The 18,930-nt window shown below is 48.5% G+C and overlaps 2 protein-coding genes across 2 annotated transcripts; both read left to right on the top strand.

Annotated features, from left to right (window-relative positions):
• The first annotated feature begins 1,221 nt into the window (after positions 1–1,221).
• Positions 1,222–3,343, top strand: LOC115598805 (Bloom syndrome protein-like). Its single transcript, XM_030456666.1, has 3 exons — positions 1,222–1,403; positions 1,617–2,122; positions 3,150–3,343. The coding sequence occupies exons 1-3, from the start codon at positions 1,303–1,305 to the stop codon at positions 3,341–3,343; spliced, it is 801 nt and encodes a 266-aa protein (XP_030312526.1). The 5' UTR covers positions 1,222–1,302.
• BLM (BLM RecQ like helicase) lies at positions 3,189–18,169 on the top strand. The gene is made up of 19 exons (XM_030456905.1): positions 3,189–3,339; positions 3,753–3,874; positions 4,489–4,621; positions 5,492–6,153; positions 6,931–7,107; positions 7,461–7,579; positions 8,180–8,293; positions 8,910–9,008; positions 9,101–9,249; positions 10,096–10,202; positions 10,898–11,058; positions 11,481–11,676; positions 12,045–12,235; positions 13,193–13,334; positions 13,711–13,910; positions 14,642–14,834; positions 15,262–15,384; positions 16,101–16,305; positions 17,876–18,169. The coding sequence occupies exons 3-19, from the start codon at positions 4,527–4,529 to the stop codon at positions 18,057–18,059; spliced, it is 3,117 nt and encodes a 1,038-aa protein (XP_030312765.1). The 5' UTR covers positions 3,189–3,339; positions 3,753–3,874; positions 4,489–4,526; the 3' UTR covers positions 18,060–18,169.
• The last annotated feature ends 761 nt before the right edge of the window (positions 18,170–18,930 follow it).

Genomic DNA, 18,930 nt, shown 5'->3' with positions numbered 1-18,930 from the left:
TCCTGTCCACCTCCTGCCCACCTCTTCCCCACCTCTTCCCCACCTCCTTCCGCTGCCTCCCCCTCCGGGGCAGCCCCAGGCTGTGCTGTGCTGTGCTGGGGGGTGGGAGCATTCCCGGTGTTCCCGGTTTGAGGCACAGCCCAATCCCCCCCACCCACCCCCAGCTGCCTCCGGCCCTGCCCACTGCTGGAAGCGGATGTTAATTCTCTGGAGATGATTATGTTTTTCCTTTTGCTACAGAAGGATGAATGCTGTGATTTGTACATTTTATCGATTTTCATTAAATGTTTTAGTATTTTTTGTATTTTAAAATATTAGGATGTTGTAATGCAAACAGAAAAGGATAATTTAGTGAATCAGTGAACAGGCAGAGAGCTCCTTGCTAACGCTTTATAAACGCTGCGGTGAGAGAAGGCTGCAGCAGCAGGGTCACGGCTGACGGGGGGTTTTTCACGCTGAAATCTGTGGCTGAATGAATAAAATCTCCCGGTCACCGGTGTGCTGCCTGCTCCCCGCCTTCCCCGGGATCAACCTTTCGGTTTGTGCCCCCCTTGTAGCGCCAGACCCGGCCCGGGGGCTCCAACCGCTCGGACCCCTCATCCCCCGGGTACACAGCTCGTTTGTAGCGACACAGCCACGGTGCCCGGGTCGGGTCAGGGTGCCCGGGTCCGGTCAGGGTGCCCGGGTCGGGTCAGGGTGCCCGGGTCCGGTCAGGGTGCCCGGGTCCGGTCAGGGTGCCCGGGTCCGGTCTGGGTGCCCGGGTCCGGTCAGGGTGCCCGGGTCCGGTCAGGGTGCCCGGGTCTGGGTGCCCGGGTCGGGTCAGGGTGCCCGGGTCCGGTCAGGGTGCCCGGGTCCGGTCAGGGTGCCCGGGTCTGGGTGCCCGGGTCGGGTCAGGGTGCCCGGGTCCGGTCAGGGTGCCCGGGTCTGGGTGCCCGGGTCGGGTCAGGGTGCCCGGGTCCGGTCAGGGTGCCCGGGTCCGGTCTGGGTGCCCGGGTCCGGTCAGGGTGCCCGGGTCTGGGTGCCCGGGTCGGGTCAGGGTGCCCGGGTCCGGTCAGGGTGCCCGGGTCTGGGCTCTGCAGTCTCCGCTGCCGCTCAGGTGACGGCGCCGCCATTTTGTGTGCCTGGCGGACCGGAAGCTTTCGCTGACACGGAACCGGAAGCGGCGCTCCCTCACCAATGGGCGGGGCGGGAGAGGTTTTGGCGCCGAATGCGAAGGTCCCGGTCGCGGTAGCGCGTGGTGAGCGCCGCGCCCTGTGTGCGGAGAGCGCCCCCTGTGCGCGGGGCGGTGCTGCGGGTGCCGCCATGGCGGCGGTGCCTCAGAACAACCTGCGGGAGCAGCTCCGCCTTCACTCGGCCCGCGGGGCCCTGCGCCAGCCCGCACCGCCCCGCGCACACCGCCACGCGTGAGTACCGCCGCCTGGGCGGGGGGTGCGGGAGCCCGGGGGGTGCGGGAGCCTCGGGGCGCTAACAGAGAGTGTGTCTGTGTCTGTCCGTGTCCCTGTGTCCGTGTGTCCGTGTCCCTGTGTCCGTGTGTCCCTGTGTCCGTGTGTCCGTGTCCCTGTGTCCGTGTGTCCGTGTCCCTGTGTCCGTGTGTCCGTGTCCCGTCTCCTCCTCAGCGGTTTCACCTTCAAGAAGCCGGGTGCTGCCGCAGCCCCGCACGGGGAGCCCCGCGGCCCCGGCTCCGCGCTGCGGGACAAAGATGTCAACACGTCCCTGCCCGCACTGCCCTCCTCCCTCCCCGCCTCCCGGCACAGCAAAACCCAAATCCAGGAGTTCTTCCCGGCGGTGTCCGGGGGACGCAGCCTCGAGCCGGGCCCCGCCGGGACCCCGCAGACCCCGCACGGCCCCGCGGCCTCGGGAAAGCGGAGCGGGACCGGGGGGCTGCCCCGCACCGGCCCCATCACCATCGGGGACGAGTGGGACGACATCGACGACTTCGACTTGTCGGGAACGGAGAAGAAGTACGGGAGGGCTCCGGCCCTGCCCAGCCCCGAGCAGCCGCCCCGCAGCCATCCCGGGCGTGCGGGGGCTGAGCCGCGGCCCCGAGCCTGCCCCCCGCACTCGGGGGAGAGTTCGTCTGCGGATGTGGCTGGGGAGGAGGACACGGAGGGGGCTCACACAGGTTTGTTGGGGTTTGGTTTGGTTTTGTGGGTGAAGCAGAGGGAGCTGTGCCCTGGTGTCTGGTGGGTGCGTGGTTCTGGTTCTGGTATCAGGAGCGGGTGGGAGCCCAGTGGAGCTCTGGTGCTGGGCTGCAGCTGGTCTCAGGGTGGTGCTGGAGCTGCGGGGCCCCCATCCTGCACTGCAGAAATCCAGAGCAGCAATCTGTCAGGGCAAGGGAAGCACTTGATGTGTACAAAAGCACCGTAAATAATTATTTCTGTAATGGTGATTAATACAAAACCACTAAAACAGATCTCTCCTGATTTAAAAACAAACAAACAACAACAGCCAACACCTCCAGCCCCCCATCATGACCAAGATTTGATGAGTGCTTCCTTGGCAGCTCAGGGTTCCTCTGAGCTCCTGTGCCTTCCCTGCTGCCTGTTGAAACTCCTGATCTTTGTGCCATGAAGGTGTTCTGTGTTCCTGAGTGGTGCTGAGCAGTTCTGCAGTGCTGCCCTGACACAGAGGGGCAGGAAGATCTGTGAGCTGTGCTTCTCAAGAATGTTTTGTCACCTTTTCCCCTCTCTCTGTGAGATGAGTTTTCATACATAAATGGTATTGGCCTTTTTTAGTAGTGTTTATAAGGCATTATAGCTGTAAGCCTAATTCCAGGGAGCACAGGAGTTGGTGAGTGTACACTGATTTCTCAAGTTAATGTTTAATGCAATAGTGTGGCATTCTGTAAAGGTTCTTGTAGGAGAATCAACCTCTGGAGTTTTTCTCCTCTGTCAGGGAAAGGTAACTACAGGGAGGCTGTGTAGCTGTTCCACTTAAATAAGGGTTTGTGGAGGTTTTTCTCTGCTTGTTTTTACTGGGGGAGGAAAGGAGCAGTAATCAGTTGTTGTTTTCTGTCCTTCAGAAGTCAGAAACCACATTAAATGAGTGAAAAGCTGGCTAGTGATTTCCCCTCTGCTCAGCTGCATTTTTGCTCACATGAGAATGAGCTGACTCTGCTCCCCAGCAGTATTTACATGTTTCTCTCTCAGCTGCTGCTGCTCAAGGTGGTGAGAGCCAGAAGCCAGGCAGTGACCAGACAAAGAGCCCCCCAGGGCAGGATGAGCCTGACTTTGAGCCCTTCCCCCTCATCGACCTGGAAGAGGAGGATTACTTAGATGTTATCCCACCCTCCCCTGAAGAGGAGCTGCCCTCCATCTCTCCATCTCTGAAAAGCATCAGGTAAACCAAACTTCCCTGATGAAACTGTCTGTAGGGGGACTTTAAAAATACCAAAAAAGAGGTGAAGCAGCTGCTTGTTAAAGGTTTCAGGTTGAGTTGCTGGTGCCTGTCTGCTGCTCCTAATGTTCTGTGAAATACTTTGCTTTATGGGCAGTGCTTTAGGTGGATTTTGCTTCAGAAAAAGTATAATTATTTTTTAAATTTCTTTTCTAGTGGGGGGGGGGGAAAAAATGTACAGAGTGGCACCCAGGAGCTGCTCCAAACTGCTCCAGCCTGGGTTCTGACTGGGCTTTCAGAAACCTGCCTTTTTCTTACACCTGAAATGCTGTTACTCCAACAGGTAACTTCTCATGGAGATGCATTGCTTTACAGGTCTCTGTGTTTTAAGGATTTTGTTTTTCTTTTGCTATTAGTTATGTTTGCAGAGAATCTCCTGCTGGTGTCAGAGCCACAGCCAGCAGTGTGGAGCCCCTGCCTGAGGAGGTGGCCCCAGCACAGCCCATTGCTGCACCTGATCCTGCTGCAGAGGATGCAGGTACAGCCAAACACTGCTTGGTGTTTTGTGCCTGAGGTTTTGGGGTGGTTTCCATCTTTTCAGTCTCCTGCATGTCCCCTGCTGCCTGGGAGCACCAGCAGTGACCAAGGGACAGGGAGGCTGGAGCTGTGGGTGCTGGGTTTGGGGAGCACAGGGCCAACATGTGTCTGAGTTTCACTGGCAGATGAACAGCTACAGAGTACAGCCCAGGGTGGGTTTGAGGCTGCAGATCTTTCAAGATGTATCAACACAAAACATTTGTGTGGGGGCTTTTCTAGAACTAGAATTGCAGTGAAATGTTTGGATAAAATGTGCTCTAGGCTGCTGGGGGGGTGTAATTTGAGATAAGCAAAAAAGATAAACGTGAATGCTTTTTTGGAAGTAAGTTTGAAAGAACTGTGACCACATTTGGAGAATACAGAGATGGATGGTTAAAAGGGAAGGGCTAAATAAGTTTATTCCCACAGAAGCTCTTTATGTGGATAGACTTATCAAAATATGTTATTTAGGCTTACTTATTGCCATTACTCTTTCTTTTGAAAGAGTGCTGCCATCTTGTTAAGTATTCTAACAAACATCAATGTCCCTGGGTGCTCACATCACCCCACTGGCAGGTGTGGGCTTGCAGGTGGACCAGCAGCTCTTCAGCATCATGACTGGGATCTGTGAGCTGGTGGATGCCATCCCTCTCCAGGAGCTGAAGTCCCTGTCCTGTGCCAAGGAGCTTCTCCAGCAGAGGGACCTCAGGTAGGGCTCAGGAGCAGCTCCTGCACCCAGGCCATGCCTGCAGGTGTCCCCAGCACACTGAGAACACGACTCAGAGGGGTTGTTTAGGAACCTTAACATTACTGACAGAATGAAGGGGAAAAAAATCCAAAAAGCTGCTGGAAGTGTGACCAAGAAGGAAGGAGGTGGCTCCCCATCCCTGTGTCCTGCTCTGGGAGGTGGTGGCAGCAGAGCAGCAGCAGGGTGATGTGATGTGACCCAGCTTCTTTGTACCCAGAGGCATTAATTTAGTGTCCCCTCTGTCAGACTTGCCTTGGCTGGCTCCAGGGATGATGAATTCTCCTCCTGTGTGCCTCTCACCTTTCCCCCTGGCAGCTGCTGCTGCTTCCTTAACCTCTGCACCATCTGGAGACACAAAGTGTTGAGGTTTGGGGGTTTGGGTGGTTTGGGGCTGGACTGGGGCTGCCTTTTTCTGAATGCTTTCAGTACAGCTGATTTACTCTGCTCTTATTGCTGTAGTCAGACATGGTCTTGAGAGAGGACATAAACCCACAATTTGGTTCAACACATTTTTATGGTTTTAATATCAAGTTTGTGCCTCTAGGGATTTTTTTTTAAAACCTCTACCTTGCCTTGCTATTAGGATTTCTTTTATTTTAATGCCTGCAGTGAAGATGTAGTAATTTTGTAACTCTATTGTTTAACTGAGCTCTGGTATTACCTCTAGATTTGTTTGAAATACTCTTAAAATGTAGTGACACAGCATGCAGTGTAACCCCTGTGTGTTGTTATTTGTAACAGGAGAGAGGCAAAGCTTGCCTCTGCTCTGGAACTGGATAAATCATTGCTTCTGACTAAACTTTTTCTTCCTTCCTTTCCTGTCTCTCCCAGGAGAAAGCTGCTGGCTCATTCTGTCCCTAGGAACAAAAGCAGCATAAACAACATTTCTAGAGCCTGGAAGGAGTGTGTGGAGCAGGGCCCTCCTGCACCTCCTGCTCTGAGCTCTGCCCCCAGCAGGAGCTTCACCTCCCCCAGACCCACAGACCTCACGGGGATGCTTTCAGGGACTGCTCATTCCAAGAGTTTTTCTACCCCAAAAAACCAAACCCTGGGGAGCTCTTACACTTCCCAGCAAAGCATTGAGGAGATTACCTGCTCAGGAACTGCAGGGCTGTGTTCTCCCCAGGGGAGCAGCCTCAGCCTCTGCTCAGAGCTGCCCTTGGACAGCAGCTGGGGTGGAAAACCTGGGATGAGGAGTGGAGGGAACCAGCATCTGCTGGAGAGGCCCCTTACCAGCACAGCTCTGAGGGGACAGAGCAAAGCTCCTGCTGAAGACACTGTAACCATAAGCAGTGCAGACTTGGACCTTGATCACTTTGATATTGATGATTTTGATGAGGACTGGGAGAATTCAACCTATCAGCCCATCAGGGAAGGGCCCCCTGCCAAATCACTGTCATCAAAGATCATGTCCAGAGCCAAAGGATCTGCTGCTGTGTCCAGCCCTGCTGCTCCAAAACCAAGCTGCCCCATGGCAACAAAGAACCACTCAGGTAAGTGATGCCCATGAGGATTACTGTCCTTCCCTTTTAAAGTTTTAAGGTTTTAAACCTCAGGCCAAGTACTGACATCAACACCTTCCATTTCTTTGGAGATATCTTTTGGTTTCTTTTTGCAAAGTCATGTTTTGTTCTTTCTTTTGCTTTTTTCTTTCTTCCAAGTGATATACCAAAATATTGAATTGCTGCACAGGTTGCAGGGCAGATGAAGCTGCTGAAACTGGAAAGTAGAATGTTTCTGTGTTTTGCCTCAGAGATGACTCTGCCACTGTTAATTCAGAGCTGTGCAACAGTCTTAGCTGTTTATGCAAAATGTTAAAAAATGGGCACTGGTTGGAGCAAACCCAGTCCCTGGGGCACAGGGGTGTGTGGGTCCCATTTGTGGCTACTGTAGGAGCAGCTCTGTAAAGAGGGAGGTGAAGTTGTCCTGTTCCATCAGCTGCCCTGCTGTGGGTTCAGGTAGCACCCCTTGGGGGTGCCCCCAGATGGGGGGAGCCTGTGCAGAGCTGTGTGGGGCAGAGACAGAGTCTGCCAGTGTGAGACAGCACTGCATGGGCAGCTTGTTCCCAGAGACCTGCACATCATCTGAGTTCAGTCCAGTCTGGAGTTCTAGATGGATGCAATATCTTTTAGTAAATCACCATCTGAGTTTAAAAAGTCTGAAGGTTTGGGGTGGTGGCGAAGCCAGTGTCATAGCAAAGCAGTTAGTGCTGCAAGAGGGTCACTGCCACTGAGCTGTCACTCACTGCAAGGTGCTGTCTGTGTCCCCAGCCCTGCCTGTTGATAACCCTGCCCTGGAGCCTTTCAGGGGTTTGAAGTTTCCCCACTCAGCAGAGATGATGAAGACCTTTCACAAGAAGTTTGGTTTGCACTCCTTCAGGACCAACCAGCTGGAGGCCATCAATGCTGCCCTGCTGGGTGAGGACTGCTTCATCCTGATGCCCACTGGTGAGTGTCCCACACAGCTGCAGCCTCCAGGGGCTGCCCCTGCCCTGAGAAATAAAGACCTGAGGCTCCTCTTGTGGGGCCCGTGGTGAACTTTTTTCTTTGTGAGGTGTCAGTAAATTGTGCTGCTTGACTCCTGTGGCTGCAGGATTTCAGGAATGTTTTGTGCACTGTGGTTTTTGCATGAGGTGATGAAATTTCTGCCTGCTGAATAATTTTGCATAGCTTCCTTCTCCCACAGCTGTCACATTAGAGGCAATTAAGAGTGGAAGTCAGAAGCAGGTCTTCCCTCTTCCACTCCTTCTCCCTTTTCTCTTGGTTTCTAACATCCCTTGTGTCTCCTTTAATCCTTACAGGGGGTGGTAAGAGCTTGTGCTACCAGCTACCAGCCTGTGTCTCTGCTGGAGTCACTATTGTTATCTCACCTCTGAGGTCGCTGATAATAGATCAGGTGCAGAAACTGAAGACTCTAGATGTGAGTTCCAACAGCTTTTGCTTTATTTAGCTAAACTTGCAGATAAGTGGATTTGACACTTGAAATATTACAGCAAATCCTTTGTCTCTCAAATGCAACCTGCAGCAATGGGTTGCACTGAAGCTGTGGAAAGCACACAGAGCTGCCTTGGAAGGACTGAAACAGGCAGACTAGGGTGTCTTGGCAGTCTGATTGCTACATTTATTGGTGTGTTTTGTGTTATTGGAGCTTCGTTTTCAAATACAGATCCCTGATTCATAGATTCTGAGAGCTGTGTTTAGACACCCAAACAGGAGCAGCCTGGCTCTGCAGCACTAATAAGCACCAACAGTTCCTGGGCTGGGAGGGTTCTGGAGGTGCCAAGTGTTCCTGGGAAGGTAACACAAGAGCTGGAGATGTTGTTCCTGAGGCTGCAGTGTCTGCAGTACAGTGGGGTTCAAACCTTGCCTATAATGACACAAAGAACTGTTGAAAATGTTATGTGTGCTGGGGACAGGAAGCACACTTTATTACCTGGTTTATAATCAGACATAGGGATGTGTTTGGAGATGTTTGCACACAGTAAAGCTTATAATTTTTTGTTTTGGTTTTTTTATGTAGATTGCTGCAACATATCTGACTGGTGACAGAACAGATGCTGATGCTTCAAAAATTTATATGCAACTGTCAAAGAAAGACCCTGTCATCAAGCTTCTGTATGTTACCCCTGAGAAGGTTTGTGTTTAGCTTGAGTTACAAAGTCATGGAGGCAACAAGAGGTGGCTTACTATCAAGTGTAAAAGGATTACACTGAATTTAGAGCAGGTTTCTGGGGAGAGAAAAGAAAAAAGTTAAACATTTTTTTTATAATTCAGTAAGACTCAGTACAGATGTAACTAATTTCAGTCTGAAATTAGCCAAGAATGAGAACTGGGGTCTGGACTGCTATGAACTCCTTAATGCAGGGAGGAAATCTGTGCTGCCAAGATAACAGGTGATTGTCAAAAGGGTGCCTCATGATTATGTGCTGCCTTTAAAGGTGCTGTTATTCCACAAGAGCTTTGCAAGTCTGGACTGGTGCTCATGTGCTTCATGTGCTGGTCGAGTTTCTTCCCTCAGCATTGCCTCTGCTTGGCCTGTGACAGAACTCATTGGGATTTACTGGGAAGACGATCCCAGAACCCTGCAGGAATCCCACACCAGCTGCTCTGTGCCCAGTTAAAACAGAGCCAGCTGCCTTCTCTGTGCTGTCAGCCTTGACCCGTGGGGTCAGGATGAGTGTTGCTGTACCGACCAGTTGTTGGTGGGGTGTTGGTGGGTGGCTGACCCTGCTCCTGGCTCTGCTCTCCAGGTGTGTGCCAGCGGCCGCCTGATGTCTGCCCTGGAAAACCTCTACGACAGGAAGCTCCTGGAGCGCTTTGTCATCGATGAGGCTCACTGTGTCAGCCAGGTATGGACCTCCAGCTGGTCTTCAGAGCAGCAGCAGGTTCAGCTGGAACGCCTCACTCAGTGACACTTTATTTTTGTTGCTTTTCCAACCAGTGGGGTCACGATTTCCGCCAGGACTACAAGAGGCTCAACGTGCTGCGCAGGAGGTTCCGCTCCGTGCCCATGATGGCCCTGACTGCCACTGCCAACCCCAGGGTGCAGAAGGACATCCAGAACCAGCTGGAGATGCTAAAGCCACAAGTGTAAGTTGCTTGGCACTTCCCTGAAACAATTTAGTTTGTGCTGCAGGAAATTTAAGCAGAAAACCTAGTGAAGGTAGAAGATCTGAGAACCTGTAAATACAGCTGAATACTGAGGTCGTTGTAGCTGGTTAAATGAGAAGGCATTTCAGGTAGCTCAGGCTTCATCTGAGTTATGTGCCAAATATTAAAGTCAGAAGAAAAAAAAAATGCCATGCTCTTCCTTGCATGATTAAGGGAACTGTTTAATAAAAAATAATAGCATAAAGATACTTGTCACTGACAAAACCTGCAAGTTGTGTTTCAGGGTGAATTTTCTGCAGAATGCTGGAAACCTGCAAAAGCTGGAAGTGTTCTTTAATTAGCACTGGCAGTAACATAGGTGATGAGGTACCATTAGGCCTGGGATTGCATTGGAGTGGTTTCCTTGTGCCCAGTGGAAAAAGGCAGCATTCTGTTTTCTGGAATTTCTTACTTTAAAACTGTAGTTCAGGGTGGAAGGAGGGAGGTGGTGATACTACACTTTGCAAGTTTGGTAAGTTGAATTTGGCTGCAAGCATTCAAATGAGGAAGGGAAGTGAGGCAAGTCACTGTGTGCCTCTTTGGTTTGTGGGCATCTCTCCCTTCTATTCAGTGTGACTTTGGGGTTTTCAGAGGAAAAATGCAGGAATGTTAGGCCCAAAGGATGGCCAACGTGAGTCTCCATGGGCATGGTGGAACAGGAATTCCTTTGCAGGTTGTACAGAAAAACAAGTAGTTAGTTTGATGTGGGGCATTCCAGTCAGTAGCTTGTGGAAGGGATCAGTGCCCCCTGAAGCTGATGAACACCCATGAACTGTCATGTTTTAGGTTCACAATGAGCTTCAACAGACATAACTTGAAATATGATGTATTGCCCAAGAAGCCAAAGAAGGTGGCAATGGATTGCTTGGAATGGATTAAAAAACATCATCCACGTGAGTGCTGATGCTTGCATCTGTTTTATTAACTGCTTTTTAAAGCAGGAAAAAGCTTTTGTAATGCTGTAAACACCCCAAACCTGTGCCTTTCTGTAAGTGACTGATGTATTTACCAGAACAAGAAGTTGGAGACAGAATTGATACCATTGATAGTGGGAATCAGATCTATGGGCATCCTATAAGCTAAGAGTTCAAGTTCAGATGGAATAGTGAGGGGTGGCAATGCTCTTGAGTAATCCTTGCCAGACCTTTTAGCATCATATCTTCAGAGCACAAAGGACCTCTAGTATCCACACTGTTTTAATTGTTTAATCTGTTGATCTGATTATCTCTGGTCCCCCTTGAAGATCTCTTCAGAGATTCCTGTCTTTCCAGGCTCTCTTGTGGAGTCCTGCAGCCCCCTTTGCAGCTTCCCCAGGCTGTACCCAGGGGTGTCATTGTTAACCTGCTCTAGCTCTTGATTCATGGAGCTCTTTAGTCATGTGTTTTCAATCGTAAGTTTTGCACAGAAAAACACAGAAAATTGCCTGAGGAGAAACTAACAAAACCACCTGATAGTAATAAGATTACTTTATCATAAAGCAGTTACTGCATAATGAATAAATACATTAGCTTGACAGGTATGACTGTTAAATAGAAGAAAGAGAATAAAGTTGTATTGTAGCAGAAACCTTTGTTTTGTGTATTTGCAGATGACTCTGGGATAATTTATTGCCTTTCACGCCATGAATGTGACACAACAGCAGCTATTCTGCAGAAGGAAGGTCTGGCTGCTCTTGCCTATCATGCTGGTCTCACTGATGCCAACAGAGATCTTGTACAGAAGAAGTGGGTTAATCAAGAAGGATGCCAGGTAAAAGAACAGCAGATGGGGAGTATTAAATTATTAATCAGTATTAAATCCCTGATCCGAAGGGATCTGCCACAACATGCTGGGCATCTTCATAAGGAGTTCTAGAAATGGAAGACCACAGCACTGTGCTGAGGAATGATACTCCAGGAGGAAGGAACTGAGCAGTTTGAGGCCTCTGAAGCAGCTCTGGGCATGCTGCTGGACTGGATGTTTCCTACTTGGAGTTTTCCTTCTGTCAGGAATGGCTCCTCTGAAAGGAGAGGGGGTTTTGCTGCTCTCAGCTCCTCTTGTGCTGTTACAATTGAAGTTGTGCACAGTTCTGTAACCCTGATTGGCTGTGTTTGGTGCAGAATGCTGCAGGAATAACTCCCACAACTCCCCATAACACAGTATTATTATTATTATTATTATTCCCTCCCCAGGTTATATGTGCCACCATAGCCTTTGGGATGGGCATCGACAAGCCCGACGTGCGCTACGTTATCCACGCCTCCCTGCCCAAGTCCATAGAAGGTTACTACCAGGAGTCTGGCAGAGCTGGGAGAGATGGTGAAATGTCCCACTGTGTGCTCTTCTACAGCTACAGTGATGTGACCAGGCTGAGGAGGCTGATCCTGAGTGAGTTCTGCTTGTGACTTAGTGGAGACAACATTAAAGAAGTCTCTCAGTCACTGGCCTCTGTTGTGTCCAGGCTGTTCTTTCTCACACTCTGGTGTGGGCTCTGCATCTCTACCTGAATAGTTTTTTAACTGAAAGATTTTTATCACCTGGACTTAATTGTAGTCAAAACCTTTTTGCTTCACACCCATCTCTTGTCATTCCAGTCCTCTTTCCCTTCTCCATTCTTTAAAACTTGAGAGATAAATCTGTCCCAGGAGAGTTCTGCATTAACCTGCTCATCCAGCTTTAAGCTTTGTCTATGTGGTAATAAATAAAAATGCAGAGGTGCAGATTTAACTAATACAGTTGAATTTTCTGCATTTCAGTGGAGAAAGATGGGAACAGTCACACAAGACAGACCCACTTTAACAACCTGTACAGTATGGTTCACTACTGTGAGAATGTAGTGGATTGCAGGAGAATTCAGCTTCTGGCCTACTTTGGGGAGATGAATTTCAATCCCACCTTCTGTAAAGACCACCCAGAAGTAATCTGTGATAACTGTAGCAGAACAAAGGTAAAAACCATGGCTCGTGTTGTCAAAGTGATTTTGCATTTAGCTGCCTTAAAGATGTTTACTTGGTTTTTGGGAAAGCAAAAGGAGAAACTTGATGAGATGCTGTGTATTTTTTTTGTGGTTCTGGATGCTTCAAATTATTCCAGAGTTTAACCTAGAGCAGTATCACACAGACTATCCATGGACTTAAAATCCTCCTGTTTCTCTCAGGGGAGGACTACTGGGGTGCAAGGATGTTCCTTGGGTACAGTTCCTTGGTTGTGGTGCTCAGAGGAGACCCAGTGGTATGGCAAGGGGAAGATTCCCTGAGCTGCCTGTTCCAGTGTTCTCAGGGCAGCTCTGTGAGGCTGGAGTAGGGCCAGTGCCACGTGAGGAGCTGAGCACTGCCTGAGACAGCCCAAAAGTGAGGGTTTGTGTCAAGGACAACCAACTGGTTAGTGGTATGAGCAGGAGTAGGGGAGAAGGCAGCTGCTGAAGCAGGCAGGGAAGGGTTTCTGGTCTCTGAGCCAGATCAGTCTTACACCTGGTGATATCACCCCTGTATTACCCTGCATAGCTGTGATTGTAACAAAAATTGAGTAGAAAAATAGTTATTCAGCCCAGTCTTCTCATTTCTATGTATACTGGAAGTGGAAGTTGCAGTCCATGGCAGCAGAATAATTCTGGTGATCTTTCCAAATGATTTCCCTTGATTACCAGTATTCACACAGCAATCTTTCAGCTCCCTCTGTAGAACTGACACAGTAGAGATTATATAGAATCAGCTGGTTTGTATTATTGCATTTATTAGAGTATTATCAGCTGCAGAAGTCCTGTGATGGTGGGTGTACTAACTGGAAAATCACTGTGTCTGTGTTTGGAACAAAATGAATTCATGGCTGGAAGAAGCTCAATAATAAACCCCAAGGTTGTCAATAGCAACAGAATGCTGTTTCCTAATCAAGTCTGTTTTAATAGGATTACAAATCAAGAAATGTGACGGATGAAGTGAAGAGTATTGTGAGATTTGTGCAGGAGCACTGTGGACAAATGGGACAAGCAAAGAGAAATGCAGGTTCTGGAAGATACACCTTGAACATGATGGTGGACATTTTCTTAGGTGGGTTCTGTTCTCCCAGAAACACCACCTGAAGAGATGTGGTGCACAGATTCCTGGCTGTGTGTCAGGAGGTCTGAGCAATGCCAGCAGTGGTTTGAAAAAAGATGATATTTTGCAAAATTATTCTTCCCAGGAATCTCTTGGTGGTAAATGATCCAAAATAAATGAGGTTGAAGCTTTAATCCATTTCAGGTTCTTACAGTGATAATATGAGTTTTTTGATGGTGCATAGGATTTCTGGTGTTTAAATGCATATATTTTTAATGTGTATATACCATGTAATACCCTTGGGAATCTCCCCCAGGTCTGTAAATCCATATGTACCTGGGCTTTCTAACCCCCTCCCCAAGCTAATCCTGTGATTTCTGCTGTGCAGGTTCAAAGAGTGCAAAGATTCAGTCTGGAATATTTGGGAAGGGAGCTGCCTACTCCAGGCATAATGCTGAAAGGCTGTTCAGAAAACTGGTCTTGGACAAGGTTCTGGATGAGGACTTGTACATCACAGCCAATGACCAGGCAGTGGCATATGTCATTCCAGGAGAGAAAGCTCAGGCTGTGCTCAGTGGATCACTACAGGTCTGTACCAGTTAGTTTCCTAAGTTTTTATTCTCTAGCATGTCCCCCAGGACAGAACTTGCCTGCCAGCTGAAGTGCAGGAACTCATCTCTAGCAAGGGCAGGGAACAGGGTCCAACAAGCATGATTTATAGTCCAGCATTCCAACAACAATGTTGTGAGGAAAAAGGTGGGTTTGAGAGGATTGGAGAGGAATAAATCTTTCTCTTCTCCCTCCATCCATTTGATTCCATCTTGACAAGAAGGGAAAGTTATGACCAACCCAGAAAAAGCTAGCTAAGAAGAGAAGAAGGAGCACCACTGCCTTCTGCACTTTCTGCTCTATTTTTTCCCAGTTGTTGGTGAGCTCTGGTGGAAAATGCACTTCAAGAAGGTCATGGAAGCAGTCCCAGAATGGTTTGAGGCAATGTCTCCTCTGCATTAGTGCTGTGTTTGAGGAGAGCAGGGCCCTCAGCATCAGGCTCAGTGACCTCTGTGTAAAGATAGCTGTAATGGGGTTCTTGGATTGGTTTTTTTTTGCTGTGTTGTGTATACTCTGCTGGTTCTTTGTGGAAGAAACCTAGGGATGGGTGAGTAGCCTGTAAAAAAAAAATAAAATTGTATACTGAGTGAACAGCTATTGGCCTGTGAAAGAATACTTTTGGTTTCCTTCACTGTTACCCCTGTGTTCTCTGATGGTGGCACTGCAGGAACCCCCCCTGACTGATGTTATTGGTTGGCTCATGTTAACAGGTGGAGTTTAATGAAACAGAAAGTGCCAGTGCCATCAGAAAGCAAAGGGCTTCCGTGGCAAAAATGTCCCAGAGGGAAGAGATGGTTAAAAAGTGCCTTGGGGAACTTACAGACACGTGCAAAATGCTTGGGAAAGTCTTTGATGTGCATTATTTCAATATCTTCAGCACTTCAACTCTAAAGAAAATAGCAGGTAATGTCAGGTTCTTGTTACTTGTTACCCTGTTGTGCAGTCAGAGGCCTTGCTGACAGAAAATCTGCAGTTTCTCACCTTTGGTGAGAAGGTTTAAGGACATAATGGTGCAAGTAGTGGATTCTCCGTGTCTGGAGATCTTTCCAAAGAGCCTGGATGTGGCACTGAGTGCCATGGGCTGGGAACTGCAGCGGGAGTGGATCAAGGGTTGGACTTGATGAACTCTGAGGTCCCTTCCAACCCAGCCCATTCCATGATTCTATGAAGTTTGTGGAGTAGTGTTTGTGCTAACCAACTAGAAGCAGCTCTGGTAGAATAAAGGGTAACTCAGACTTAATGCACAGGGTGGTGCTGAGAGGATCAGTTTCCTCCAGATTACTCTGCAAGTCAGTGTGATTTGTCTAATTGGTGCTTTGTGACATTACAGAAACTTTGTCATCTGATGTGGAGGTTTTGCTGCAGATTGATGGTGTCACAGAGGACAAACTGGAAAAATATGGTGCAGAAATAATTAAAGTGATGGACAAGTACTCTGAATGGACCACCCCAGGTTTGATATACAGTGTACCTAAATGTGTACTGCCCTGTTAGCACCCTGCTCTGCCCCTCTGTCAGAAGTTCCACCCAAAAGTTACCTCGTTTTTCAAACAGTTAATTCTTGCAGTTTTATTAAATTACCAACAGGGAGCAATTGCACACTTCCAGAACATGCAGAGGTCTTTGCAGTCTTCTCACGAGTTCAGTTCAGCACCTCTCTGAACAGCTAAAAAAGGAAAATAGGAACCAGTCAGCCTGCTCTGCTCCTAACCTGTCAGTTACTGGGATTTATGTAATACACTCAGTTGTAATGGGAGTTCTGACCTTAGGGTCAGGGAGAGCTCTCAGTGCTCCCAGTCTTTCACTGTCTGCTGATGTTCTTTCTAAAAACAAGTGCCATATTTGATTGTGGTATTTATGGGCTATTCCATAATTCTTTCCAGCTGACAGGAAAGAAAGTGTAAAGGCAGAAAGCCCAGTGTTAACTAAAATATTTTAGACAAGAAGCCAAGCAAAGGAAAACAGGGCTGCCCAGCAGCCTTTTATGTCATGAGATAAACCAAACCTGCCTGCTGCCCTTGCTTTACACCAGGCTTTGAAAGACCCTGAGCTGAACCTGGAGCTTGGACAGAGGAGGTTTTGGACAGAACAGAAGTTCTGGTACAGTCAGTACCAGAATCTGCCCAGGTCAGGTTCCCTTATCTTTAACTGAGTGTCTGTCTGTAGCAGACCCTGCCTGCCAAAGTGGGGACACTGCCACGGGAAGCACTGGCACCCCTGAGAGTGATGAAGAAACAGAAGATGTAATTACAACCTCAAGCTATTTTTGCAACAATCCAAACCAGAGAAGGAAAAGGAAAAGGCCACCAAACTTCAGGGAATCAAGGAGGAAAAAGGCAAGCAATGGTGGCAGCCAGCAGTTTCATCCCAAAGGGTATGTTGCTTGTGGTCATTTGGAGCTTTTCTTAGTCCAGAACAGCATGGTGAAGGTCCCAGGACTGCACTGTTACCCTACTGCATTTTCCTGAGTCTCTATGGGCTTTAAGAATGGTACCAGGTACCTTTCTAATTTCAATACCAACTGCTCAGCTTCAGTTCCCCATCCCATAGCCATAGCCATTATCAGCAGAGTGAATGGATTCTGTGCTTGGGAACACTGAGACAGCTTGAAACTTTGGAAATCCCTTGGAATATTTGAACTTCAGGTCCAGTCCCTTGTGAATTCTGAGCTTCTCCCTCTGCTTGCACCATACAAAGCAACACCTGCATCAAAAACACAGCATATGGGTACAGGAGTCTGACTGGTCTTGAGCTTCTAGAGCATATCCATGACCAGACTGTCAGAGGGTGATGAAGGAGCCAGGCTGAGCCTCATCCTTTGAGCCAGCAACCTTATTGCAGCAGTTATGTAGTTATTGGTCTGGTAGCTGAAGTAGCAGCACTTGTACTGAAGGGCTGTGCTTCAAAATTGGTGATTAATCAGTGCTGAAAGGGAATGAATGAAGGAGAAATGGTTGGAGAAATTCTGCCCTCCCCAGTCCCTGTTTAAAAATGGGGGGGACAGACAGATGTTAAACTTGGGCAGTAAATGCTTGTATTTGGGTTTTATAGTTGTGCCTTTTCAGTGTTTGCTGTGCTTGGAGCTTGCTGGCACAAGGAGGAGGTAAATTAAAGTTGCCAGTGCTGTGCTGCAGTCAGGTTGCTTAATCCCTCAGCCTGGAAGTTTTATCTCATTTGATAAATGAGATGGAGAACACAAGGTACAGAAGAGCAGTTCTGTGGGACACCTACATCTTGCATTGCTGAAACAATGATTTGGACGTGGCTGTGTTCTTGTCTGTGTCACAGAGATGGCATTATCCCTCAGCCAGGGGGAGTTCAGGCCATCTGGGAGAGTAGCTCAGTGCAATACAAATGTGCTCTCTAAAACATGCTGCAAAATCCCCCCCTGAACAGTCATGCCTGAATTTTACAGTGTTAGGTTGTATGGGTGTGTTCACTGTTTACATGCTGCTGCTTCAGTGTTGCATTCATCACCAAAGACAAAATAGGGTCAGCCTAGTTAAAACTCTTTCTGTTATGGTCTGTTTTTTCCAAGGATGTCTCCTCAGCCCTCTTTTTCCTCATTCTGGGCTTTGCTTTTTGCAGCAAATAGCAGTTCCCACCCTTTTCCACCTCCCCATCTACTAAAATATTAGTCATTAAATGCTGTTGACCCTGAAGTGTCACTTAATGTTGATGCTCTGGCTGGATTAATAGGAGTTGGCTTCTGTCCTTGTTTCAGGCTGCTGCTTGCCCTTAGGCAAATGCCAGAGCAGGAGCTACACTTGATTTGAATTTCAAAGGCATTTTTGCAGCCATGTGTGTTAAAAAAAAAAACCAAAACAACAAAGTTTTAACCAGTGAGAGCATAGTCTTCTAGAAAATGTAGTGGTGGTGGTCAGGCACTGTGGGTGCAGGGGAGGGGGCAGGTTGGACATAAACCTTCTCTCTGAATTTTGCAGTGGTTACAACAAGTCCAGAAGGACCAAAGGGCAGTGGAGCTCAAAGGCTCCAGCTTCATCTGGCTCCCACTCAGCATCCTACAGTGTCAGTGCCTCGCAAGGAGCTGCTGGAAAGCTGGGGATTATGGCACCACCGAAACCCAAAAGCAGGCAGTTCCTTCAGCCTTCATATTCAATATTGTGACTAGGAAAATGTAAATACTGTATCATAGCGAGCCCTGAAGATGTAATCATTGTTTATTAAATTTTTATTTCATTTGCTAAACCTTCCAAGACTTGTACATTTGTCAAGTACAAAGCCCTCACATTAAATAAATATTTTTTAAATTCATAAGCTTCTTCGGACCTTTCTTTCTGTTATAAACAAACAGAGCTCTGGCTGGTTTTAGAAATGCTGCAACTTCAGTGAAATCATCACTGCCAGCCTGCTTTGGAGCTCCCCCAGGGCACACCTGAGACCACAAATCAAAAGCAGTTACTGGAACTGCTCTGGTTGCCTCTGTTCTTCTCCCTTGCTGGTTGCACAAATACTTCAAGAGCTGAGCTGAGCTGCTCTGCTGAAAATGTAAGCCTTGGGATGTTCACTGGAGAGAGAAAATGTAATTCACATTTTAAATTTCAAGTTTAATCCCTAGGTCCTGGGGCTGGGGGTGCCTCCCGTGAGGGACAGGCTGTGCCTGAGGTCTGCTTTTATTGAGCTGGGGTTTCGTTTGGTTGGTTTTTAAAAAGCCTGTGATCTTGTCACAGCCAGGACACAGCGTTTGGGGTGTCTTTGGGTGCCACTTGTCCCCTCAGGGGGCAACCCGCTGAGTTTGTGGTTTCCAGGCACACGTTTTGTCTGCACACCAGAGCTCCAGAGCTCGGCTGTTTGCAGGGGTGGAGCAGAGGATTTTATCAGCTGTTCCTGGCTGCTGTTGCCTGTTTTACCCTCCTGCCTTGCACGCCTTCAGGACGTCTTCATTACCTTCACTTATAAAAGCTGACTCTCCCGAGCAGGCCAAGCTGTACCCGTGTTGTTGCAGGGCACGATCCTGCCCCTGCTCCATCCATCGGGA

The sequence above is a fragment of the Calypte anna genome, chromosome 10 (genome assembly GCF_003957555.1).
Source record: "Calypte anna isolate BGI_N300 chromosome 10, bCalAnn1_v1.p, whole genome shotgun sequence".
Lineage (NCBI taxonomy): Eukaryota > Metazoa > Chordata > Aves > Apodiformes > Trochilidae > Calypte > Calypte anna.
The sequence above is the reverse complement of the archived record's forward strand: the minus strand, read 5'-3'. Positions and strand labels throughout refer to the sequence as shown.

Bases quoted from the DNA above. Each gene is read 5' to 3' on its own strand.
- LOC115598805 (XM_030456666.1), top strand. From the start codon at position 1,303: ATGGCGGCGGTGCCTCAGAACAACCTGCGGGAGCAGCTCCGCCTTCAC. The intron at 1,404-1,616 runs GTGAGTACCGCC...TCTCCTCCTCAG, and splicing joins CCCCGCGCACACCGCCACGC to CGGTTTCACCTTCAAGAAGC. The intron at 2,123-3,149 runs GTTTGTTGGGGT...TTTCTCTCTCAG, and splicing joins CACGGAGGGGGCTCACACAG to CTGCTGCTGCTCAAGGTGGT.
- BLM (XM_030456905.1), top strand. From the start codon at position 4,527: ATGACTGGGATCTGTGAGCTGGTGGATGCCATCCCTCTCCAGGAGCTG. The intron at 7,108-7,460 runs GTGAGTGTCCCA...TAATCCTTACAG, and splicing joins CTTCATCCTGATGCCCACTG to GGGGTGGTAAGAGCTTGTGC. The intron at 14,835-15,261 runs GTAATGTCAGGT...GTGACATTACAG, and splicing joins AACTCTAAAGAAAATAGCAG to AAACTTTGTCATCTGATGTG.